At 40.2% G+C, this 26611-nt stretch overlaps 1 protein-coding gene across 1 annotated transcript in view; it reads left to right on the top strand.

Annotated features, from left to right (window-relative positions):
• lrp1bb (low density lipoprotein receptor-related protein 1Bb) overlaps positions 1 to 26611 on the top strand; it is a 346624-nt gene that overhangs the window by 302133 nt on the left and 17880 nt on the right. Inside the window, exons 66-83 of the mRNA XM_039006274.1 lie at positions 7613 to 7729; positions 11241 to 11347; positions 12373 to 12505; positions 13548 to 13654; positions 14363 to 14495; positions 15288 to 15410; positions 15685 to 15807; positions 16108 to 16254; positions 16533 to 16667; positions 17085 to 17204; positions 18179 to 18420; positions 19264 to 19487; positions 21391 to 21497; positions 22228 to 22344; positions 22677 to 22850; positions 23785 to 23910; positions 24264 to 24428; positions 26177 to 26338. Of these exons, the coding sequence (XP_038862202.1) occupies positions 7613 to 7729; positions 11241 to 11347; positions 12373 to 12505; positions 13548 to 13654; positions 14363 to 14495; positions 15288 to 15410; positions 15685 to 15807; positions 16108 to 16254; positions 16533 to 16667; positions 17085 to 17204; positions 18179 to 18420; positions 19264 to 19487; positions 21391 to 21497; positions 22228 to 22344; positions 22677 to 22850; positions 23785 to 23910; positions 24264 to 24428; positions 26177 to 26338 (2562 nt within the window). The remainder of the gene's footprint in view (positions 1 to 7612; positions 7730 to 11240; positions 11348 to 12372; positions 12506 to 13547; positions 13655 to 14362; positions 14496 to 15287; positions 15411 to 15684; positions 15808 to 16107; positions 16255 to 16532; positions 16668 to 17084; positions 17205 to 18178; positions 18421 to 19263; positions 19488 to 21390; positions 21498 to 22227; positions 22345 to 22676; positions 22851 to 23784; positions 23911 to 24263; positions 24429 to 26176; positions 26339 to 26611) is intronic.

The following is a 26611-nucleotide window of genomic DNA, read 5'->3' as shown; positions in this document are numbered from 1 at the left end:
ATACTGTTGGCTTAGGTGTCCACTGTATGATATTAATATAAAAATGTATATATATAATTGAAGAGAAGCTTAGGCATAGTCCCAGAGAGAGAGAGAGATATGGCCGACGACATGCTACGACACCAACGTATATTTCATTATCCTTGTCAGATAGGCTAGCCTACTGCCTCTGCTATACAGATATAGGCATACAGGAGGAGGCTTATTCATTCATTTTCAATCAGAATATTTTTTATGAAGACAAGCATCACCTCAAGTGTATCTGTCGAAGTCAGTTGGAGAACTTTAGTACCATAGGCCTGCAGTATAATGGGCTAATAACCACACCACACCAAATCTTCACAAAAGTTTCTAAACTTTATTAGGCTAATATCAAAAGTAAGTTAAGCCATTATTTATAGAGAAAATATGAGCAGGATATTATATTGCGGCTAACACGACAATACAGTTGGAACTTAATTTGGCCAAAGAAAATGGCTCAGAATGAAACAAAACACTTGAGAACTGGTTTAAAACTTCACAAACGTTTTGAACAGGCTGTATTGCAGCAATTACTAAGAAAGGCTAGTGCCTACCATACCCAACAAATGTACAGCAATAGGCTAATGATATGTACAGTATTTTACAACAGGCCTACTTATAACCTACTATATCTTAAACTAAATATGGAGCACACAATTAAAGAGACAGATAATTTAGCCGCCGAAAATGTCTCAACAGAATTAACCAAAACCCGTTTTGCATATTTAAAGAACTGGTTTGGATTCATAAATATGCCTACAGTAATAACAATGATATACAGTAATAATTATGATAAAATGATTATAAATATGAGAAGAGAAAAAAAACAGTTCCAAAGTTGCATCCTACCGGAATAGCGAGTTGCGCAGTAGCCTGCATTTGGACTTGCCAACATTCTTCCCATTTATGTCCGATACAATATTAAAATCTTGTCCATGTGGAGGACATTCTCCTGGTAGGCTTTTCACTATAGGCACTTTCATTTTAACTTTCATTTTACTTCAATGAAATAGGCCTCCATCTTCGCTATCAACAGTATCCCAAGGCTCCTCTCGCTCTCTCTTTCTCTCTCCTCAGCATCAGGCGCATAAGGCCAAGGAGTGAGAGAATGGTGCTGGAGCACGAAATCAGGATGTATGATATGTAGCCCCGGACAATTTGGCCAGCTACAATTGTATTTATTGGCTTTTAATTAATCCGTTAGCCGGGAAACCCTGGTGTGTGTGGTGGGTGTTATCAGCATGCCAATCTCAACAGAAATTCATTTGAGTGACATTTGAAAAAGCTATCATCAGGATGTTTTATAATGTCATGTCACTTCCCTGCAGCTCCCTCCTTACATTGATTTCCCTGTGATTGTTATCTATGCTTCTGAGTTGCTGTTACTCTTCATCAAGTGGCATTTTTTACAAGATATTTCAGTACACTCAGACACAAATCGATCCAGTGACAAAGTTGAAAAAGTGCTCAAAAATAAATAAAAAATAGGTATACTACTCAAAATAGTCATACATTTTCAAAGATGATTTGAACTGACATTTGATTGTAAAAGTGAAGCTCTAATGAGCCAAGTAAGATATATCATCTATAGTGCTGTGTCACTATTTATTTTATATCTTGTTAGTGGCTGGTTCCTAATGAGTTTCCCTTCGTGTGTGTGTGTGTGTGTGTGTGTGTGTGTGTGTGTGTGTGTGTGTGTGTGTGTGTGTGTGTGTGTGTGTGTGTGTGTGTGTGTGTGTGTGTGTGTGTGTGTGTGTGTGTGTGTGTGTGTGTGTGTGTGTGTGTGTGTGTGTGTGTGTGTGTGTGTGCGCTCTCCCCTCCTGCCCCTGTTGTCACATTGGAACAGCAACTAAGAAATGGTTTCTTATAATGTGGGCTCGGCACCAATTTGAGTATGACACTGAAATAATAATAATACAATATATACAGTACCAGTCAAAAGTTTGGACACACCTACTCATTCCAGGGTGTTTCTTTATTTTTACTATTTTCTACATTGTAGAATAATAGTGAAGACATGAAAACTATACTATACACATACTATACACATACTATATGGAATCACGTAGTAACCAAAAAAGTGTGAAACAAATCAAAATATATTCTATATTTGAGATTCTTCAAAGTAGCTACCCTTTGCCTTGATGACATTCTCTCAACCAGCTTCACCTGGAATGCTTTTCCAACAGTTTTGAAGGAGTTTCCACATATGCTGAGCACTTGTTGGCTGCTTTTCCTTCACTCTGCGGTCAAACTCATCCCAAACCATCTCAATTGGGTTGAGGTTGGGTGATTGTGGAGGCCAGGTCATCTGATGCAGCACTCCATCACTCTCCTTCTTGGTCAAATAGCCCTTACACAGCCTGGAGGTGTGTTTGGTTATTGTCCTGTTGAAAACAAATGATAGTCTCACTAAGCGTAAACCAGATGGGATGGCGTATCAATTCAAAATACTGTGTAAGCCATACTGGTTAAGTGTGCCTTGAATTATAAATAAATCACGACAGTGTCGCCAGCAAAGCACCCCCACACCATCACACCACCTCCTCCATAATTCAAGGTGGGAACTACTCATGCGGAGATCATCTGTTCACTCTGCGTCTCACAAAGACATGGCGGTTGGAACCAAAAATCAAAAATTTGGACTCATCAGACCAAAGGACAGATTTCCACCGTTCTATGTCCATTGCTCGTGTTTCTTGGCCCAAGCAAGTTTCTTCTTATTATTGGTGTCCTTTAGTAGTGGTTTCTTTGCAGGAATTCGACCATGAAGGCCTGATTCACACAGTCTGCTCTGTACAGTTGATGTTGAGATGTCTGTTACTTGAACTCTGTGAAGCATTTATTTGGGCTGCAATTTCGGAGACTGGTAACTCTAATGAACTTATCCTATGCAACAAAGGTAACTCTTGGTATTCCTTTCGTGTGGCGGTCCTCATGAGAGCCTGTTTCATCATTACGCTTGATGGTTTTTGCGACTGCACTTGAAGAAACTTTAAAATTTCTTGAAATTTTCCACATTGACTGGCCTTCATGTCTTAAAGTAATGATGGATTGTTGTTTCTCTTTGCTTATTTGAGCTGTTCTTGACTTGGTCTTTTACCAAATAGGGCTATCGGAGGAGGAGATGGCCGCCGTTTTACGGTCTCCTAACCAATTGTGCTATTATGTGTTTTTTCCGCGATATTTGTAAATAATTTTGTACATAATGTTTCTGCAACCATATCTTACGGCAGAAAAGAGATCACTCACCTCGGATTAGACAAAGATTTGTTCAACAACAACAAGTAGGACTCACACAATATTCTCCAAACACCCCGCAGGGCAGACATCCCAATTATTCGCATAAGGAAGCGACACAGAGGAAGTAGAGATGGATGCCTCGTCCGGATCCGCAGAAGGCGAGTTGGAAAGCTGCCGTTACCGTCAATATTACTCGCCAACGTGCAATCATTGGACAATAAACTAGACGAGGTACGATCACGAATATCCTACCAACGGGACATCAAAAACTGTAATATCCTATGTTTCACGGAATCGTGGCTGAATGACGACATGGATATTCAGCTAGCGGGATACACGCTGCACCGGCAAGATAGAACAGCACACTCCGGTAAGACGAGGGGGGGCATATTTGTAAACAACAGCTGGTGCATGAAATCTAAGGAAGTCTCTAGATTTTGCTCGCCTGAAGTAGAGTATATTGGGATAAATTGCAGGCCACTCTACTTGCCTAGAGAGTTCTCAGCTATACTTTTTGTGGCTGTTTATTTACCACCACAATCAGATGCGGGCACTAAGACCGCACTCAGTCAGATGTATAAGGAAATAAGCAAACAGGAAACCACTCACCCAGAGGCGGCGCTCCTAGTGGCCGGAGACTTTAATGCAGGGAAACTTAAATCAGTTCTACCAAATCTCTATCAACATGTTAAATATGCAACCAGAGGGAAAGAAATTCTAGATCACCTGTACTCCACACACAGAGACGCGTACAAAGCTCTCCCATTACCATTATCCTCCATTTGGTAAATCCGACCACAACTCTATCCTCCTGATTCCTGCTTACAAGCAAAAATTATAGCAGGAAGCACCAGTGACTCGGTCTATAAAAAAATGGTCAGATGAAGCAGATGCTAAACTACAGGACTGTTTTGTTATCACAGACTGGAACATGTCCCGGGATTCTTCTGATGACATTGAGGAATACACCACATCAGTCACTGGCTTTATCAATAAGTGCATTGAGGACGTCGTCCCCACAGTGACTGTACGTACATACTCCAACCAGAAGCCATGGATTACAGGCAACATTCGTACTGAGCTAAAGGGTAGAGCTGCTGCTTTCAAGGTGCGGGACTCTAACCCGGAAGCTTACAAGAAATCCTGCTATGCCCTGCGACGAACCATCAAACAGGCAAAGCGACAATACAGGGCTAAGATTGAATCATACTACACCGGCTCCAACGCTCATGTGGCAGGGCTTGCAATCTATTACAGACTACAAAGGGAAGCACAGCCGCGAGCTGCCCAGTGACACGAGCATACCAGACGAGCTAAATCACTTCTATGCTCGCTTCGAGACAAGCAACACTGAGGCATGCATGAGAGCATCAGCTGTTCCGGACGACTGTGTGATCATGCTCTCCGTAGGCGACGTGAGTAAGACCTTTAAACAGGTCAACATTCACAAGGCTGCGGGGCCAGACGGATTAGCAGGACGTGTGCTCCGGGCATATGCTGACCAACTGGCAGGTGTCTACACTGACATTTTCAACATGTCCCTGATTGAGTCTGTAATACCAACATGCTTCAAGCAGAGCACCATAGTCCCTGTGCCCAAGAACACAAAGGCAACCTGCCTAAATGACTACAGACCTGTAGCACTCACGTCTGTAGCCATGAAGTGCTTTGAAAGGCTGGTAATGGCTCACATCAACACCATTATCCCAGAAACCCTAGACCCACTCCAATTTGCATACCGCCCAAACAAATCCACAGATGATGCAATCTCTATTGCACTACACACTGCCCTTTCCCACCTGGACAAAAGGAACACCTATGTGAGAATGCTATTCATTGACTACAGCTCAGCGTTCAACACCATAGTACCATCAAAGCTCATCACTAAGCTAAGGAACCTGGGACTAAACGCCTCCCTCTGCAACTGGATCCTGGACTTCCTGACGGGTCGCCCCCAGGTGGTGAAGGTAGGTAGCAACACATCTGCCACACTGATACTCAACATTGGAGCTCCCCGGGGGTGCGTGCTCAGTCCCTTCCTGTACTCCCTGTTCACCCACGACTCCATGGCCAGGCACGAGTCCAACACCATCATTAAGTTTGCAGACGACACAACAGTGGTAGGCCTGATCACCGACAACGACGAGACAGCCTATAGGGAGGAGGTCAGAGACCTGGCCGGGTGGTGCCAGAATAACAACCTATCCCTCAACGTAACCAAGACTAAGGAGATGATTGTGGACTACAGGAAAAGGAGCACTGAGCACGTCCCCATTCTCATCGACGGGGCTGTAGTGGAGCAGGTTGAGAGCTTCAAATTCCTTGGTGTCCACATCAACAACAAACTAGAATGGTCCAAACACACCAATACAGTCGTGAAGAGGGCACGACAAAGCCTATTCCCCCTCAGGAAACTAAAACATTTTGGCATGGGTCCTGAGATCCTCAAAAGGTTCTACAGCTGCAACATCAAGAGCATCCTGACCGGTTGCATCACTGCCTGGTACGGCATTTGCTCGGCCTCTGACCGCAAGGTACTTCAGAGGGTAGTGCGTATGGCCCAATACATCACTGGGGCAAAGCTGCCTGCCATCCAGGACCTCTACACCAGGCGGTGTCAGAGGAAGGCCCTAAAAATTGTCAAAGACCCCAGCCACCCCAGTCATAGACTGTTCTCTCTACTACCGCATGGCAAGCGGTACCGGAATGCCAAGTCTAGGACAAAAAGGCTTCTCAACAGTTTTTACCCCCAAGCCATAAGACTTCTGAACAGGTAACCAATGGTTACCCGGACTATTTACATTGTGTGCCCCCCCCCCCCAACCCCTCTTTTACGCTGCTGCTACTCTCTGTTTATCTTATATGCATAGTCACTTTAACCATACATCCATGTACATACTACCTCAATTGGCCCAACCAACCAGTGCTCCCGCACATTGGCTAACTGGGCTATCTGTATTGTGTCCCACCTCCCGCCAACCCCTCCTTTTACGCTACTGCTACTCTCTGTTCATCATATATGCATAGTCACTTTAACCATACCTACATGTACATACTACCTCAATAAGCCTGACTAACCGGTGTCTGTATATAGCCTTGCTACTCTTATTTTCAAATGTCTTTTTACTGTTGTTTTATTTCTTTACTTACCTACACACATACCTTTTTTTCTCACTATTGGTTAGAGCCTGTAAGTAATCATTTCACTGTAAGGTCTACACCTGTTGTATTCGGCGCACGTGACAAATAAACTTTGATTTGATTTGATTTTGTCACAACGCAACTCAAACGCATTAAGAAGGAAAGAAATTCCACAAATTAACTTTTAACAAAGCACACCTGTTAATTGAAATGCATTCCAGGCGACTACCACATGAAGCTGGTTGAGAGTGCCAAGAGTGTGCAAAACTGTCATCAAGGCAAAGGGTGGTTACTTTGATGAATCTCAAATACAAAATATATTTTAATTTGGTTAACACTTTTTTGGTTACTGCATGATTCCATATGTGTTATTTCATAGTTTTGATGTCTTCACTATTGTTCTGCAATGTAGAAAATAGTAAAAAATAAAGAAAAACCCCTGAATGAGTAGGTGTGTCCAAACTTGTGAATGGTACTGTATGTCATATTAAGACTTTGACAGCATCCTGCCACACCTGTCACCATCTCCTTCTGATACCTAACCCTCTATGTGAGTACTGTTATACTCTGGTCATTTTCCCTACCTACTTATGTATAAATGTATTTCAAAAAGAGACTTGGCTATGACTTTGAAAGCCATTACGTGTAATTTAGATATACATATGTTTAGAAGTGTTTCTTGTCTCCTGGTTTTAGGAAACAGAACCCTCTGTATCAAACTTTTGAGATGAATAAATGTATATTTTTAACATAGCAAAAAATGTAGGCAATTAAGGTCAGTGAGCAATTGGATGACATAATCCAAAATTACCTCACTCTTATTTTAGTTTCTGCCTTAACAGTCTCACAGGGAGGGGAGGTAACACTTTCTCTATCACCAATCTTAGGAAGACATCATTTTATCAAATATTTTTTTGCAAATATTTTGTGGGGTCTTAAGAGAAGGTGTTTAATATTGCAAAGTTGTTGTCATACATTCTGTTAGGAGATCTAAGCCATTGGCAGCACAGTCAGGTATTTCATCTTACACTGTGTTAGTGTCTCTCGAGTACGAGGGATGTTTTGAACTTGGTGTCAGCCTTGCACTACGAGGAAACCCTAAGGAAATGATGATTACACATAGAAATATGATAGCTCCACCATTAATATTCATGCTCTTTGAAGACATTTGCATCTGTCTGTTTGTTTGTTTCCTGATGTAAAAAAGATGAAAAGACCTGCGGACCTCATGAATTCCGCTGTGAGAATAACAACTGCATCCCGGACCACTGGAGGTGTGACAGCCAGAACGACTGTGGAGACAACTCAGATGAGCAGAACTGCAGTGAGTACGCCTATGTCTGCTGCTCTACTTTCTTAGCTCTCTCCTAGCTTTTAGCAAATTATATATGCTCTTGACGTCGTACAGGCCAACTAGGGTTTGTACGGTCATGAAAATCATGGAAAAGTAAGACAATTTTCAAATAGTATTTTCCAGGCCTGAAGAAGTTTTGGAAAATGATCAATTTGACCAAATTTGAGGGATTTTATGGAAATTCCTTTTATAATTTCTGTTAATGTAATTTATTTAGCCACAGTTATAAAAAAAAAAGTTTTATCAATCAAATAAAAATCGACTTATCAGCAAGGATTTGAATAACACTCTTGCGCTGCTCTGTTTGCATGCGTCACCTGCATGTGTGCAAGACAAGTGGGCCGTTGCTAAAGGACAGAGAGACAGTTGGACATTGCAGCTGATAGAGAACAGACTAATAACTAGGTAGCCAATTCAAAACATATCTTGTACCCTCTAGTTAACTAGCTATTGTTAGCATGTATTCATGTTTTGTTATGTCCCAAAAAACGTTCTATCGACACTCGCGAATAAGGCTATACATACAGTTGAATCGGAAGTTTACATACACCTTAGCCAAATACATTTAAACTCAGTTTTTCACAATTCCTGACATTTAATCCTAGTAAAAATGCCCTGTCTTAGGTCAGTTACTATTGCGTACTATTGTTTGTACCGATGAACGTGGTACCTTCAGGTGTTTGAAAATTGCTCCCAAGGATGAACCAGACTTGTGGAGGTCTACAAGTTATTTTCTGAGGTCTTGGCTGATTTCTTTAGATTTTCCCATGTGTCAAGCAAAGAGGCACTGAGTTTGAAGGTAGGCCTTGAAATACATCCACAGGTACACCTCCAATTGACTCAAATGATGTCAATTAGCCTAACAGAAGCTTCTAAAGCCATGACATCATTTTCTGGAATTTTCCAAGTTGTTTAAAGGCACAGTCAACTTAGTGTATGTAAACTTCTGACCCACTGGAATTGTGATACAGTAAATTATAAGTGAAATTATCTGTCTGTAAACAATTGTTGGAAAAATTACTTGTAGATGTAGATGCACAAAGTAGATGTCCTAACCAACTTGCCAAAACTATAGTTTGTTGACAAGAAATTTGTGGAGTGGTTGAAAAACGAGTTTTAATGACTCCAACCTAAGTGTGGGTAAACTTCCGACTTCAACTGTATATACTTTTTTTGAATTATTCATATGATTAATTTAAACAAATATTTTAGATGAAACAAACGATTCACTTTGTCATTGTATTAGTTGGGAATCAGTTCAAACGTGGTAAAAAAAATGTGCCATTCTTTTGGATTATGTGTCTAAAACGATTGTTTTGTAGATACTTCCAGTTTATTTAGGCATCCAATGTATGGGACATTGCAACTCAATAGATGCTAGTCAGCCTGAAAAGTAAACTCTTCTAAGGTAGCTAGCTAAGATAAATATTACTAAACTAGAAAAGGTACATTTCCTGAAGAAGATTTGCGGGCTCGCTTTAGCTGAATGAAAAGATTTGTAGTCTATCAAAGCCGTTTGATCTTTGATAGTGAGCTAATTATTGGTGTAGTTGTTGAGAGGCTTCACTGCAAGTACGTTGTATGTTTCGGATATTCAATAAAAAAATAAAAAAATGAGCTAATTATTTCAAAAGGCATAACAAGTATTTGGTTACAATGTTATACAGTACATCAAGGGTGGTCAACCATCATCCAGGAGAGCTAATGGGTGTGCAGGCCTTTATTCCAGTTCTCCTGTAACAAACCACATTTTAGAAATTAGCTGCTCAACCGGACCATGATTAACTGGCTCAGTGTTTGAGCAGGGCTTGATCAAAAGTCTGCACACCCAGTAGCTCTCCAGACTGAGAGTTGACCACATGTGTTTTGTACAGTTACCTAACAGGTGTTCTACTTTGTGGGGGTTAAGTGCCTTGCACAATGACAGGAGGTGGTACATGGGATCAGAGAGCAGCCTACCAGTGTCAATACCACATTACGCTTACTTTTGTATACGTACATAGAGACGCCACCAATTGTTGGTCATGGAAATATGGTTAAAAGTCATGGAGAAGTCATGTGTATTTACTCTGCTTATGCACTTGCGCAGTTCCATTGGTATTTTGGGACTGTTTAAGGATGAACTGTGTTACTCTGTTTTTCCCTCTTGCTTTGTGTCTTTGTATACTGTACCATTCCTCTGCTAAACTTTGTAAAGTGTTCCCACAATCAAAGTTAAGCAGCTGGTAGCTCAGTGGAGCGCTGTACCTAGCTGTTTATAACTTGGCTATGCCCTCTGAGCATGTTCCCGCTCCAACCTCTTTGGATCTGAAAGAAAGTCAGAGCTCCAGAGAATCCTCCGCTTTGATACCGTCTCTCCTCTGTAATTTTCCCAAGCTCACTTTTTTTGTTTACATATTCATCACCAACTGCTGGAATAAAGTTTATGTTTACTTATGAAAGGTCTTTGTTAACCCAGTTAGTCCATATCTCATCTCTGCACTATGTACGTGTGCGTGTGCGTGCACACAAGCATCCATGTGTGTATTTGCGTTTTATGCTGAGTATGCATCGTTCATTTGATTTATTATATGCTTATTCCCCTTACCTATTGATGTCACTTAAAATGCTAATAAAGTCCAATCGAGTGTTGAATGGTAAAGAATTAAGCAGGTGTGCCAGCTAGGCTAGCAGACAGCAGAGAGAGAGAGGCTGCAAATCACAATCTGCTGCAGACTGCAGGCTCTGCTGGGACCTTTCCTCTAACTGCAGCTCATAACACTCCCTATAGTCTGTTAACAGTCCATGATAACAGATCAGCTCATAAACACAACTACCTTCACTCCCTACAGTCAGTTAACAGTCCATGATAACAAGGGGATAAGGGGAAAACCCCAGCACTGGAATTTGATGCTGCTTAAATATGGCATAATGTTGTCCTCAGAGACCTAGACATACAGTGTACCTTAATGTGCAGAGTGGAGGTTGCCAGATAGTAGGGCTCAGGAGTATACTGTCTCCCTAAGCTGTCACTATAGCTATGAATGTATTAACATCTTGAAAGCCACTGGCATGCCAACTATCAAGTCCAACAAACGTCTCTGACAAGCCAACAGATGGTTTATACAGTAGGCCTACTGCCAGATGATTAGCATGCAATGCTGAAGAGATATCTCCTGTAAAATGGTCTAGGGGATTCTCTTCTCTTATGACACCTCTTATAAAGACCCAAGTGTGTATTTTCTTAGAGGTTGGTTGCTTTTCCACGACTATTGTATATGTATCAAAGTGTATATAACCTAGTCTATAACTATAAATAGTCTATAACAGACATCACTTGCTAGGGAGTGCTAGAGCCTTGTAGAAAATGATGAAGATCCAGGTAACGTTGTTTAACAATTCTAATTATCGGTAGGTGGTAGAGCATATCGTTTTTTGGGGCCAGCTCCTACTTCATTTCTATTTCAAGTATGGTAATGTCCTTGTTCTCTCCTTGACTCAGAGCCATTGACCTGTAACCACAAGGACTTTGCCTGTGCTAACGGGGACTGCATCTCGGCTCGATTCCGCTGCGATGGAGACTATGATTGCCATGATAATTCAGACGAGGTCAGTGATCCCTGTTGTCATTTAACAGCAGCCTTTAAATAGAATGTTATAGCCTGTAAACTGTGTGAATCACAACCTCGTGTCTGTCCACTCTTGAATAATCTGATTTGAGTGAATTGACCCTACCCCCATGTTTATTTCTTTATTTTTGAGGGCTAAACATCAATGTATGTTTTATTTTTTTCTGAAAGGCATGATTATTGAATTGAAAATGCAACAACGGGCTTGATGATTTAATAGCATTATGAAATCCAAATCGTTAAATATTACATTTTTTATTGGAACACATGAGAGAATAGCCTACTAAGGCTGACAATGTCCTAATAGAGAGACATTTTATGTTTCTGCTCTTATGCAAATGTATAAATAATTATGCAAACTGGTTCACTAACTCAAAATACTGCTTTAACTAGCCTTGCATAGGAGTTGTGGACCTGTTTTGCAGAATGTGAATTTTTTAAAAGCGTGATCTATTCATGAAAAATTAGACGATCCTTAGAAAATATTCATATCTCCATTGTGGAATGGCTAATTCAAGGTGAAAGGCACGGAATTACCCATTTATTATGCCTTGTAATTTATTGCTCTGTTAAATACCTCCACAGCAATTACAGTATATAGTATGAATAATCCCCTCTATGTGCAACTTCTGTTAATCCATTATTGTGTGTGTGGTCCCAATGATGTATTTCTGGGTCAAACTGTATATTTAGTTCACAGAGTATGTAAAAATGTGTCAGCGATGCATGGTTTCTCTTGTAAACAACTACTTTTCTTCCCCCCCCCCACAATTCTTACCAAAAACCTAATAAACTGGCAATGAACACTCACTGTAAAGAGTTAACATAGTCTATGAATGCGTTATGTATGGGTAAAGAATGTGCTATGAAGTCCTTATGTACTGTAGGTACCTTTCAAATAAAGTATTACCTGATGTTCCTACTGTATAAGAATAAGAACATATGTGGTGTCAAGTATGAGCCTATTGTAAATGTGAGCTTCTTGTTCTGTATATCTCTCTACAGAAGGGCTGTGAGGCTCGGTGTGCTGAGGACCAGTTTCAGTGTCTCAATAACCTCTGCATCTCCCTCAAGTGGCTCTGTGATGGCCAAGAGGACTGCAAGACAGGAGAGGACGAGAGAAACTGTCAGGGAACAGGTACAGTATACGAGAAAGACTAGACAAGGTCGGAAGGGAACGTTTCCCCAAAACTTTTTAAATGTGAAGTTGAAGTAGTTGTTTAAAAGCTGAGAATCACTGCAGAGCTCCTGTGGTAACATGGAGTGTTGTAGTTTATATTCTTTGGTAAAAAAACAGGACAAAGATAGTTTTTCTGGACTTTTTAATGGGGTGTAGAGTAAGATGAGGAAATGTTGGTGTGGAGGAGGTTGCTTGACCCTTTACGATAGCTACAAGGTACTCGCAGGAGAAATGCCAAGGCTACTTTCTATGTGACATGTAATGAAATACTGTTCCAATTCTGTAACCAATTAATACATTTTGTATTTATTTATTTTTATTTTACCTTTCTTTAACTAGGCAAGTCAGTTAAGAACACATTCTTATTTACAATGATGGCCTAGGAACAGTGGGTTAACTGCCTTGTTCAGGGGTAGAATGACAGATGTTTACCATATCAGTAGAACCACTGATCTTTACCTTGTCAGCGCGGGGATTCGATCCAGCAATCTTTCGGTTACTGGCCCAACACTAGGCTACCTGCCACCCCAAATAGATACTGCATCAGTACGTGTTTTACCCACAGTAAGTGGGTTGATATTGGCTCATTCCCATTCTAACAGAAAATGCCTTGTATTGTACTGAAGTGCAGCCACTACAGTACAGTAGCTAGCCAGTGTAACCTCATCCGGAGCCCCAGTGGTGATGATTGTGTGGGTGTGTTTCAGACCACTTAATTCAGCAGCAGGCAGCACACAGCATGCCCTAGCCTGAGGGAAGACATCATATTTAGACCTAGTATCTGTCCAATGTCCAGCACTGCTGGTTTGGAAAGAAAGGGCTGTAGCGTTTTTTTTTAGCACTTACACTAGGCTAACATGGAGCATGCAACCTTCTTTATGAGTGTACAGAGCAGGTACAAACCAGCCCCACTCATGCTGTGAATAATGGCTGTTCTATTATTATTTGGTAGAGTGTGTACACTCATAAAGTTCTAGGTCTCTGATCTTTGTGTTTCCAGTGTTCCCCTCCTGCTCCTTAAATGAGTATGTGTGTGCCAGTGGAGGGTGTGTGTCGGCCAGTCTGAGATGTGATGGACAGGACAACTGTCTGGATGGGTCAGATGAGGTGGGTGTGGCTCTGCTTGGTACTCATCTATATCAATCAATCTGTACTTACTTACTGTACCTTTTTTGTTTAAAAACGTTACAGTAAGTAATGTCCAGTGCAGTAAAAAAAGTGATTTTCTTGTGTTTTATATATATTTCCACACTGAGGTTGGAATAATGCTGTGAAATTGTGAAAATAATGATAATGCCCTTTTAGTGTAAGACCAGTATGAAAACGCCACCTGAAACTTCAGCCTGTTTTAGTTGGATAGAGTTTTGGCCTGACTGGTGACATCAGCAGGCGGTACATTAGTTAATAGACCAATAAGAAAGGTTTAGAACTCTCTATCTGCCAATAAGAGCTAGTTTCAATTTTCCCCTACCCACTCAGACCACTCCCAGACAGTCCTAGCAAAATTCTTGCTTGAGAAATTACTCTTTGCTAAGAATCCATTTTTGTTTCTTTTTAACAATTTTAATTGAAAACAATCACAGTAAGGTACTTAATTGTTAACCACAAATTGGTTGATATTGAGATAAAAACGACTGCATTGGACCTTTAATACGGCAAAGATTATATATACCTATTTGTAAGGATGGTCCCTACATATTTTGGTGTCCAGTGTAAGGTGAATTCCTAACAGTATAGAAAAGGATGTGTGTAAAGTCTCGTCTGTGTTTGACATCTAATACTATATAATGCTGTTTTGTGTTACCATGTTGCCAGGCGGGCTGCGTGAAGGAGTGCAAGGAAGACGAGTTCCTGTGTCTGAATCATGCCCACTGTATCCCACGGAGATGGCGCTGTGACGACATTTTTGACTGTGTGGACCATAGCGATGAGGAGAACTGCAGTCAAGGTACAAAAGGGCTGGACATATTCACTAAACATGCCAGTGTGCTAGAAAACTATTGGTTTTCTATACAGGTCCATCTTCATTTTCTTTTAATATGCAGGCAACATGTCCTACTACAGTAGAGACATGCATTTCAGGTGTTGCGCACACACACACACACACACACACACACACGCACACACACACGCACACACACACACACACACACACACACACACACACACACACACACACACACACACACACACACACACACACACACACACACACACACACACACACACACACAGTGAGGAAGGCACAAGCTGAAACATATGCAGCCACTGAATGTTCTAGCTGGACATGTTAAGTGTATAAGAAATATAAGAAATATTAAATTGCAACTGGGGACAGAGTTGAGCATGTTCACTGGAACACACTAACACCGAACACATGCCTGCCAATATGGTACACACATTATATTTTCTTCCTTCTCAGCTTAGGTAGAATCAATTGCAGCCCGCCTAGTTTTCACAGTGCAATGAATGTCACGATCAGTGGGGGGTTCGAACTCACACATGGCTAGTAGCGTAGCAACCACAGCTCTAGCCATGTGTTTGTTGTGAAAGGTGTACAACACAATAGTCCTATTCTGGCCAAGCAAAGGTCATTTCTCTAACAAGAACATTCTTTCATTCAGACACTATACTGCTAGCACAATGCTGTTGAATATGAAGTTTTGAAGGAAATGGAACAGACGACCTTGTGAAAGAAAGCCCACGGGCAGTGCTGCTCACCTTCAGTCTGTAATTGCAGGCATCTTCTTCTGCCGTCCCGATGAGTTCATTTGCAACAACACCTTGTGCAAGCTCCACGCATGGGTGTGTGATGGCAAGGACGACTGTGGAGACAACTCAGACGAGGACACAGAGATGTGTGGTGGGTTGAAATAACGTCTCTCACTTAGATGCTTTCTCAAAGGTGTTTGATGGATATTTTATTAGCTATTACTTACATATTTCATGTAAGGTAATATTCATGGTTGAAATGGTGAATTTCTTAAAGAAAATTAATGTATTTTTTATGAAGGAGTTGAATAAACTCTGGTGAATGGACTAGAATGGATTTTGTTGAATGGAGTAGAGTGGACTGTGTTGAATGAACTAAAGTGTATTTGACTGTCTGGAATACTTGTGTTTCTTCTCCCCTCCAGCCAAACTTCCTTGTCCCCCCACACGGCCACACCGATGTAGAAATGACCGTGTGTGTCTGCGCCCTGACCAACTGTGTAACAAGGTGGATGACTGTGGGGATAACTCGGACGAGAAGGAATGTGGTGAGTTTATACCAGTTCAAACATTACATTTTTCTTCATTAAGAATGTTGAACTAAGGAGGTTGATTTTCCAATCTAACTTTATTCCTAATTACATCAAAAACTGTGTATTAGTCAAGTTCCTTTAATATCCCTAGAAACTCAAAGCCACATCATTCTTCGAATCTTGGCTACTATCAGCATTTTTATAAAGATATCTCAAAACACCACCCATGCTTTCATGCAAATGCATTTCTTCTCTGTTGCCGATGAGGTCTTTCTATCCGATGTGTGTTTGGGTCCTGTGTGTGTCCCAAAACAGAAATGGTGTCTGGCCGACCCAGGCCGTGTGGGAAGGCAGAGTTCACCTGCAGTACCCAGCGCTGCATCCCAGCCCAGCTGCAGTGTGACCTCTTCAATGACTGTGGGGACGGGGGCTCGGACGAGCAGGACTGCAAGGCCTGTGCGTGTGTGTCACACAGATCAATATCCTGCTGTTTAGATGGAAGTAATAAATGTCACTAGGAAGGAACTGAATGTGTGAGATAATCTAGGGCTCTTCTGCTAGATCCAAGGGTTAAAAGATGTCAGAACATTTATGGTAGTAACATATTTGCTGTGTGTGTTTCTGTCCGGTGAAAGTTGTTCTCTTGGCTTCCACACATCAATGAAGTAACTTTTTGCAAGCATGTACAATGTTTAGGAATGTGTTTTCATGTGCAATCAAAGTGTTGTTTTCAATTGTAGTTTCCCATGGAGACGTATGTGGAAAGAAGTCAAACCCATGTGGGGAGGATGCAATTTGCAATCAGACAAACACAAGTTCAATATGTCATTGTAAATCTGGCTTTAGGAGAAATCTAAAGACTGGCCAGTGTGAAGGTACCGTATGACCTCTTTCTCTTCACTGTTCAATTGGACAGAATGTTAACTGTAATAATGAAATTCTATAATGTAACTAATGTAACTAATGTGGTTAGATATCATGTACATAATTTAGCTGTGGATGATGAACAATATACATAACATGGCTTTCCAAGTAGGTGTTTATAGTAGCTGACTGCAGGAATGTCCACCAGTGCTGTTGCCAGATAATTGAATGTTAATTTCTCTACCATAAGCCACCAATCTTGAAATTGTTGCATGTTGCGTTTATTTTTGTTCAGTATATATTGTTTTTACCCAATTAGAATATACAATAGATATCCTCACATCGATAGGTTGGGACTATATCAACCATTTTTTATTTGAGAGGTATGCCACCTTAGTAACTGACTGATTTTTCTTTTTTCTCCTCAGAAATCAATGAGTGTCTTGGGTTTGACATGTGTGCTCACTATTGTACAAACACTAAAGGATCCTACAAGTGTACTTGTGACAGGAATTTTAAGGAAATCAATGGAAACTGTATAGTAAAAGGTATGGACCATTTTATTACTGTACTGTATGTGCTAACTGAAGACAATTGAACTATCAAAGACCTTGATGTGTATCTTATACTATGATTGTTTCAATAGAGATGTTATTTTTTGCTAAATGATTTAAAACTTTAGTATAAACTAAGTATAGTATGTATTTCTATAAACTGCAACATTTTCTTGAATATTGTATACCCTTTATTGAATTGAATAGTTTTATTAAATAGCTATTAAGGTAACACCCTACTCCCATACAGTACTGTACCCTTAGCACTCTTGTAAATATACTGTCATAGTCATCAGATTTGGAATTTTTGGTATTTTATTAGGATGAACTTTACATTAAGACTGCAGGATTGTATAAGTAACACTGAATGTATACAAAACCAGCCATTTAAACATGTAAGGAGTATAATAACTGAGTCTGCATCTGTTTCTGATGTGACCAATAAGGATTATATTAATAATGGATTAATAATGATTGCCAATATTCACTAACAGCTATTCCACAACTTTCCACTAAAGTGTTAATGTTACGGGTGTATACCCAACTGTGATACACTGCGTTGTGATACATATTCATCTATCCCACTATTCCTACTGATTGGCACCATGGGTAGTAGTAATAATAAATGACTGGTCTTGTTGCTAGGTGATTATGTATTATTATCCTGATCATAAAGGAACATGTGATATGGCGGTTTCCTGGACACAGATTAAGCTTAGTTCTGGAATAAAAAGCACTTTCAATGGAGATTCTCTATGGGACTTGCCTTTTAGTCCAGGACTAGGCTTAATATGTGTCCAGGAAACTACCCCATAATGTGTATATATGAATGATGACTTTATTACATATATTAGAGGATACTTTGCTTCTGTAAATGGAATTATGCTGTCAAATTGTTGTTTAAAACCCCAAATGGAATTGAGCCACTTTTCATTTTCTTTGCATATTAATAACTCAACAACGGGCAGGACCAGAAGATCGAGTGCTCTACATAGCTAATGACACTGAAATCCGAAGTTTTGTGTATCCATTTAACCAGAGCCATGGACACAAATTCCTCACTCGCATCGAGGACAATGCCCGCATTATTGGGATGGATGCTCTGTTACACCAACAAAAGTTTATCTGGGCTACACAGTTTAACCCTGGTGGACTTTTTTACAAAGAAATCCTAGACAAGAGTCAAAGTAAAACTAATGTTGGAAACATAGTAAGTATCTCCAAAGGTGTGGTTGGAAAGTCTACTTTACTTTTTAATGTGTTATTGAATGTACGATTTGTACATTAAATATCCATATGCTAATATCGACAGGGTATCTACAGTATTAAGTAGCCCATTACAAGATATGCATGTTTCTTTCTTTTCTAAAGCCATTGACGCTACATTATGTCTTGGTTATTGCATTTGAGGACAATGAATTATAGAATGATTATAGCAATGAGAGCTTGAACACAGCAGTGAGCGCTTGAAGATTAAATGTATAACTCATACAGTCACATATCTTATTAATGTGTGTGAGCAAGAGAACAGAACATTAGCAAGGTGCCACGCTTTATCCAGTTATTGTTTGACCTAAAGTAAGGAATGTCTCGGATGTAATGAATGTCTCGGATGTAGATATGCCTACTGACAAAGTCGGAGAAAGCTAGCACAATGTTTTTAAATAAATTGCACACATCTTTCAATGTCATTTAAAGATACTCTTATTCTAAGACCATGATGTATATTGATCTAAAGTTTGAGTCATTGTTGTCACATTGGAAACATTGCATAAAGTATTATGGGATCACACGTAAGACTTCTTACACATTTAGCATAGGCTACTAAACCTTTACTAGAATCAAGTATTGCATTAGACATACCTGTATCACGTTTGATAGTGGTCAGAATAGTGAGTGCATCTAAATAAACCAATGAACAACAGTTTAAAGAAAATTCTTCACATCTGAATGTTAGAAGTTTCAAGTTCATTTGCCATGTGTAATACAAATACCTTGGAAGTCTTCGTCATGTTCACGATTTCATGTTTACAAGCTCTCATTTTCCTTGCAGTGTTCAGACTTCCGTAGACCAAGGGATGTGTCTGCTGACTGGATTACAGGAAATATCTATTGGACAGACCACTCTCGGATGCACTGGTTCAGCTATTACACAGCCCACTGGACTAAGCTCAGATACTCTATAAACGTGGGCCAGCTCAGAGGGCCAAATTGCACCCGTCTGATAACTGACATTGCAGGAGAGCCGTACGCCATTGCTGTCAACCCAGCGCGAGGGTAAGAGCATTCTTTTCAGACCATGTCAAATTTCATCATTATGTTTTCACTTTATACTTTTAGCTTTGTCATTATTTTGGAACTCTGCCAGAGGAAGACAGCAGTGCAATTTTTAAAGATTCATCCAAGATTGTATCCAAGATTTTGATTTTTTTAAAGCTTTAATTATAGACAAGGATTCCAGGGATTCTTATAGACAGGAATGTGTTTAATCCCGTTATCCATGAAGACCAGGGGCCTCATTATCAATGGTGCTTTTTATCCTGCAAAAGTTTTTTTTCACTTGAAAAATAGTTGTGTTTAATAGGCAAAATTACACATTCTGTTAACATCTGACTCCAGAGTGATCTGTTCTTGCAATTTGTAGTCTATGATATTTCAGATTTAGATATAATAATTTTTCACGTAGTATTTTGGATGTAGTGAGATACTTTTTAAAAGTAACTTTAGTTAAGTAAACTATGTTTTTCTAAGGGTAGCTTCCAGTGTGAAGTAATTGGTAGCTTGGTTATATTTTCAGAGTAGCTTCCCCAACACTGACCATGCGTACGCACAACTTCTAGAAGGTTGATCAACTCTATTGCAAGCAAATATGCTTATTGTTTGTTTGGAGGAAATGGGAGCTGTTTGTTGCACAGGAATTATAATAATGGTAGGCTAATAAAAAAATATAGACCTAATGATTAAACAGATGCATTTGCCATTGGTAAGGAGATTGCATAGCAGCATGTTGTCTAATATATTATTATTTCACTTTTATTAAATAGGCCTAAATCATAATCATATTGCAGGACATGTCTCTCTTCTTTTCTGACATAACTGGTTTAAATTATTCCCACTACACAACAAATAGTAGGCCACCATTTATCAATCGCTCATTCAATGGCCAAGCATGCTGGAAAGTAAATAGACCGGTAGTCTTGACAGTATACCTAATCCTATGTGACAGTATGGGTAGGCTCCAGTATTGCTGTGCGTTTAGGAGCGCAACATCATAGCCTAACCAATTTAATTTCAGAGCCTATACCAAGGCAGGAGATAGAGACACAATCATGTATTGATAAACTAAATATTGGACATTGTGTCTTTTGCATGGAATTGTTGGCTGTAGCTCTTAAATTGTTCTAAAGGACAATCAATCTTCCAGAATGTGCAGCCAGTGTTTGGCACTCACTAGGCAGCATGCATTTTTACTTTGAAAAAGTCACTGCAGCATTCTGCCCAAACAGAAATGTGATAATTGCGCTTTCTTTTAGGAATTATCATGGCCTAGTTCAACATCTCCAAATCTTACAGCAAATGAGGGAGGGCATTTTTATTACCATAAAAGGTGAATGGAGGGCATTTTCCAGGCAGGGTTTTAGCGCTCGTTCACGGCCATGCAATATAATATGTCTCTGATCCATCAATTAAATATGTACAGTACCAGTCAAATGTTTGGACACGCCTTCTCATTCAAGGGTTTTTCTTTATTTTTATTCTTTTTGGCATTGTGGAATAATAGTGAAGACATCAAAACTATGAAATAACACATATGGAATCATGTAGTAACCCAATTGAGATGGTTCGGGATGAGTTGGACCGCAGAGTGACGGAAAAGCAGCCAACAAGTGCTCAGTATATGTGAGAACTTTTTAAGACTGTTGGAAAAGCATTCCAGGTGAAGCTGGTTAGGAGAGTGCAAAGCTGTCATCAAAGCAAAGGGTGGCTACTTTGAAAAATCTGAAATATAAAATATATTTGGATTTGTTTAACACTTTTTGGTTACTACATGATTCCATATGTGTTATTTCATAGTTTTGATGTCTTCACTATTATTCTACAATGTAGAGAATAGTAAAAATTAAGAAAAACTATGTTATGGACATCTAACAGGAAATGCTTCTCTTTGTATCTTCTACAGGATGATGTACTGGACAGTAATAGGTGATCATTCTCATATTGAGGAGTCGGCTATGGATGGGTCCATGCGTAGGATCCTCTTGGAGAAGAACCTCAGGAGACCAACAGGTATCTATCTACAGGACACGATCATATTAATCTGCAAGTCCATACTTATCTTTTCATTGAGACGGGATGTTGTAGACTAGCCTAGTCCCAGATCTGTTTGTGCAGTCTTGGCAATGACAACGACCATAGGAGTTGGCAAGACAGTACAAACCGATCTGGGACCAGGCTAGTTGTAGACTAGAGGATAGATATGTTTGAAAATAAGGCCATGGAAAAAAAGTAAATGAATGTGTCTGACACACCAAACCTGTTGTGATGGTCCTGGGGGAGACACTTAGTGCTGATCTACTTTTTAAAAGATGGTTTGGCCTCCTTTAATGCAAGGGACACATGCACTGTCTCTGCCAAGGTAGGGGGAATTTATCATCTGTGGAAAAACACACACCCATTTAATCGCCATGACAACTTGGGTCATTTATCCAGTCAAACACATGATAGAAAATCATTTTATAAAATGGGAAATGTAGGGCATAACACCAAAAGTCTGTCATCAAAAGAAAATACAAATATACTGGTATACTGTATATGTCCTGTAGTATGATTCAACGTTAATGACTTTCTGACGATTGCGTAGAAAGTGAGATACCTTATGGAGATAAATAAAATAACTGTCTATTTATGCAGTCTATCCACAGCCTAACACTGTTTAGAACCTGAGGGCTGAAGGCGTCCATATTGATCTTTACACAATTCATAAGGAAAATAAATCTCTTCCTCTCATCCTCCCCAGGTCTGGCCATCGATTACTTTAACCAACGTTTGTACTGGGCTGATCCTGAGCTCTCCGAGATAGGCAGTGTGAGATTGGATGGGTCGGACCCTCTGGTGGCAATCAGGGACAGACACGGTAACATCACCACTGAGAACAAAACAAAGATTGACTATCCAAGCACATACTAGCTACTGATGTGATCATTTCTTTAATTTCCTCTACATTTATCAAAAGATTGCTACAATAATAGTGTTCGTGTGTGTGCACGCCTGCGTGTGCGTGTGTGTGGCTATTGCAAACTGTTAAACAATCGGTGTAGTATAGTACTACACACAGATCAGGTTTCCTACTAACTACTAGTACTGTCCTGGGATTTACAAACCCTCATTAAAACTACAACACGGTGTTCATGGTCATATGCTTCTTTCCACCCTGCCTTTATTCTGTTTCCACGGCTGTGTTTCCAGGAATATCCCAGCCATACAGGATTGACATATTTGAAGACTACATCTACGGGACTGGGCTAAAACACGAGGTCTTCAAAGTTCACAAGTATGGAAAACAGCCTGTGGAGTTTCTCCACTTGGGTCTCGAGAAAACGACCAATGTCATGATCTCCCACCGATACAAGCAGCAAGATGGTAAATAAATAAAATCTACTGATTTTCAGTGGATATTTTAAGGAATACAAGTGTTAATGAGGGTCATGGGTAATACAGGGAAATGATCAGGGTTGTGTAATGTGGATATTGAAAATAGCAGCTGAACGGCCTTCTAGTATGAATGCAAGCGTAACAAGGGCAACAAACATGATATTACAGTAACAAACAAGACGACAATGCACCAATGTAGTATTGATATTCTAGATGGTTATGTGGGTCTAACTTCTGAATGGAAGAGCGTATAGTGTTCTTGAGCTAGTTTTTCATTTTCTCAAGTGTGGGACATGAGAGTCATCTCATTTCCCATGATAGGACCAATATATTTCACATTCTCTGCTTCTCTACTTGGTTGCTATTTATTATCTGTGTATTGTTAATGTTTATGGAGCGTCGGACATATCCGTCTTGGCTTGGGGTTTTCTTCAGTAAAGGGCAGCTGAACCGTTCTCCAAAGACTCATTAGTCCAGCCATGTAGCCTACTCTTTGGGCAGTAAAATTTACTTCACATCTTGCAGAACAGAAAGACCATGAGTGTTGGTTTGTAGTCTTCAGCGAAACACACTGACACCCTCTTCTTTCGCTAGCTTTGATCTACAATGATTCCTGTAACCCCAAACACAACAAATCTGTGTAATTGTTTTTTTTCTGTTTCATTGAAAACCCAAACACTTCAATTGACTTATTGGCGCAAAATGGCAGCATGCTGCTGATGTTGTGCATATCGAAGTAGTGTTTGCTAACAGGGCATAGTAATCCTCTAGGACTAGGCATTGAGTGGAATGTGGATCATGTCTCTTGTTGATTTTGAATAGCAATACATTTGTGGATTGAAGAATAGTAAAGACACGAATGTGTTTTATTTGACGGCTGCATTGAAGCTTCGGTTACCGTTTGCCTCTTGTCTTGTTGCAGCGGTCAACCCATGCCTGAGAATGAACTGTGACTTCATGTGTCTACTGAACCCAATGGGTGCCACCTGCACTTGTCCAGAAGGGAAGGTACTGATCAACGGCTCCTGCAGTGATGTCAACATCTCAGGTAAACTATTCAAGACCACTGCCTAAACTTCACTTACTGCCTGCCAACGTAATATCACCTCTAAAACTGCTACAGTAGACAATCCAGCTGAGATGGCACTTGGCCAATGCAAATTAATGAAGTCAAATCTTTCTGAATCACTCAGCATTTTGTGTACTTCAAAATAAGACTTGAATGTGGAAGTGCATTTTTTGAAATGATAACATAAGGTGACATGCTTGTACAGTATCATGCTCTTTCTCCTGGCCCAGCTAAATGACACTGATGATGATTCATAGTTTAGAACGTACTTCAGAAAACCTGTCCACAAGTTCAGCATAATGAACACGCTGTGCATTGTTGTTGTATTGTAGGCGAGCTGTGCAGGCCACCGTGTGAGAACGGCGGGCGTTGCCTGGCCAATGAGAAGGGGGACTGGCGCTGCTACTGCTGGCCTGACTTCTCTGGAGAACGCTGTGAGGTCAACCACTGCACTGACTACTGCTTCAACGGAGGCACCTGCATGGGCTCACCCCTGGGTGAGGCTGCTGTTAAAATACATATATTGATTGGTAGAAACATTTATGGATTGATCAGAGCAGGATTGACATAAGGCGTTATGTGCCCACAGGTCTTTGCTCAAAAGTAGTTAAGTGGTTAAGAACTCTCTGGGTTGTGCTACAACAGTCTTACAACATTGATTGATTGATATAGGTAGAATAAGCATGAAGCATAATAGAGACAAGACATGTTAATAACTGAACCGATCATGTCTCATATTATTATTATTATTATTATTATTCATATATTTATTATCATTGGCCTGTTCTTCTGCCCTCTTCGGAGAACAAAAAACTTTGTTTTCCCAGCTTTTTCTTTTGTCGTTACATGTATTTATACACACATTTGACAATTTGTCTCATTGTTAGTTTGCCACTCATCCTGACTAACATGGATAAACTAAAATAGTGCAGAGCACTTGAGTTTTACTTCACGTCTCCCTGCTAAAAACGAGTCAATCGATTACATAATGCATGCAAGAGGGCAATTATTCACAACATCTCAGTCTCTTAGAACTGATGGACTGTGTGGACTCACAAGAGAAATTACCCATAGAGATAGATACATTTGGATTGCTGTGGTTTTCCTGACTGTTACATTTAGTTTTGAAGATTCGTGAAAATGTGAAATCGCTTCATGGTTTTGTAAACCTTGAAAATGATAAAAGTATATTTTAGAGAGTGTGCTAAATATAGTAGCTGAGTGTTGAATGCTAACACATACATAAAAACTGTAATTGAACAGTCAGAGTAGTTTTAATGCTCCTGTCATTACTGGGGGTAGATAAAGTATTCAGGGACTGGCCTACAACTTTTAATTTGAATTGTTTAGTCTGGGAAGTAAAATGTTTGCCCTTAAAACATATTTTCTCATCTCTTCTCGTAATAAATGTGTCGTCTTGCCCAGGGGGAATTTGATAGTTTGGGAATAATATGTTGAGAACATGTTGGTGTTCTCAGTCAATTGACTTCAAGCTGTCAGCCTTTGTATTATGACAGCAGCATTTGGCTAATGAGCTAGACAGATGCCTGATATGTGTCAGTGATATGTAATAACATTCTGTTTTTAAGAGACAAATATGTGATTGAAACAAAGTGAGTATCACAGCAGGATTTTAAATTAGTTGGAGAGTTGGAGGCAGGGTTTCTCAATCTTGTTTGGTTCACCAGCCCAGTCAGTGTTATATGATCTGTGTTGTATGACGAATGGTACCCTCATTTATGGCCAATGCAGTCGAAGAGGAGTGAAACAAAGTGATGGGACATTTGTTCCGCTGCTGGGCATACAGTCACTGACTATTCTGTGTGCTGTTCATCCATGCTAGAAGACCGAGTTTTTTCATAAAGTAAGAGGTTTCGCTGTGTTGAGCACACATCCCCAGGCTTGGGGAGTATTGTTCAAAATGAGCGATGGAAGCAGAGCTTGGGAGAGCTTATTGTTAATGTCTTTCCTCAAGAACCCCAGTTTGGTGATGGAAGAGAACAGGTCTCGCTGGAGGCACCCACTGTAATCAATTAAAGGACTGGAAATATTTCTCTCTGACCTCCAGGGACCTTGTGTTATCAAGGACCTTTTATCTTGGGTTTTTCAGATACTTGATACTCAACTTTGGGAACAAACACACACATCCTCAACACTTGAGTTATAGTATCCTTGTAATAAACAATGTAAATGGAATTGTTAGCCAAACTCTCAATCCTCTCCTCTCCTCCCTCCATCCCTCCAGGGAAGCCAACATGTCGGTGCCCTGTAGGGTTCACAGGTCCGTTCTGTGAGAAGCGGGTGTGTGATTACTACTGTCTGAATGGTGGTACCTGTGATGTCAGCCTAGGGAACCAGCCGGTGTGCCGCTGCATGGCAGAGTATACTGGAGACCGCTGTCTGTACCGTGAGTAAAGGGATCCAATTACGTATGCACTCTTAGGGGTGCCTAATGTCTCTTGAGAGTGCCTGAGGTCAGATATATTTTTCGGGGGGCCCAAATATATATTTCAAGTCCCATGGAGAGCCACTGATTTGTTATGAGGAGCACAGCCCTCCCTTAAAATCATGTAATGTATTTCCAACCATAGGCCAATCCACCAGCAATAGCAACAAACTACACATAAACATTTGACCTTAACACAATCAGTATCAACCTACCCTGTAGCATTCCCAAGAT

Source organism: Salvelinus namaycush, chromosome 13 (genome assembly GCF_016432855.1).
Source record: "Salvelinus namaycush isolate Seneca chromosome 13, SaNama_1.0, whole genome shotgun sequence".
Taxonomy (NCBI): Eukaryota; Metazoa; Chordata; class Actinopteri; order Salmoniformes; family Salmonidae; genus Salvelinus; species Salvelinus namaycush.
Note: the sequence above shows the minus strand (reverse complement) of the source record. Positions and strands in the feature narration are given on the sequence as shown.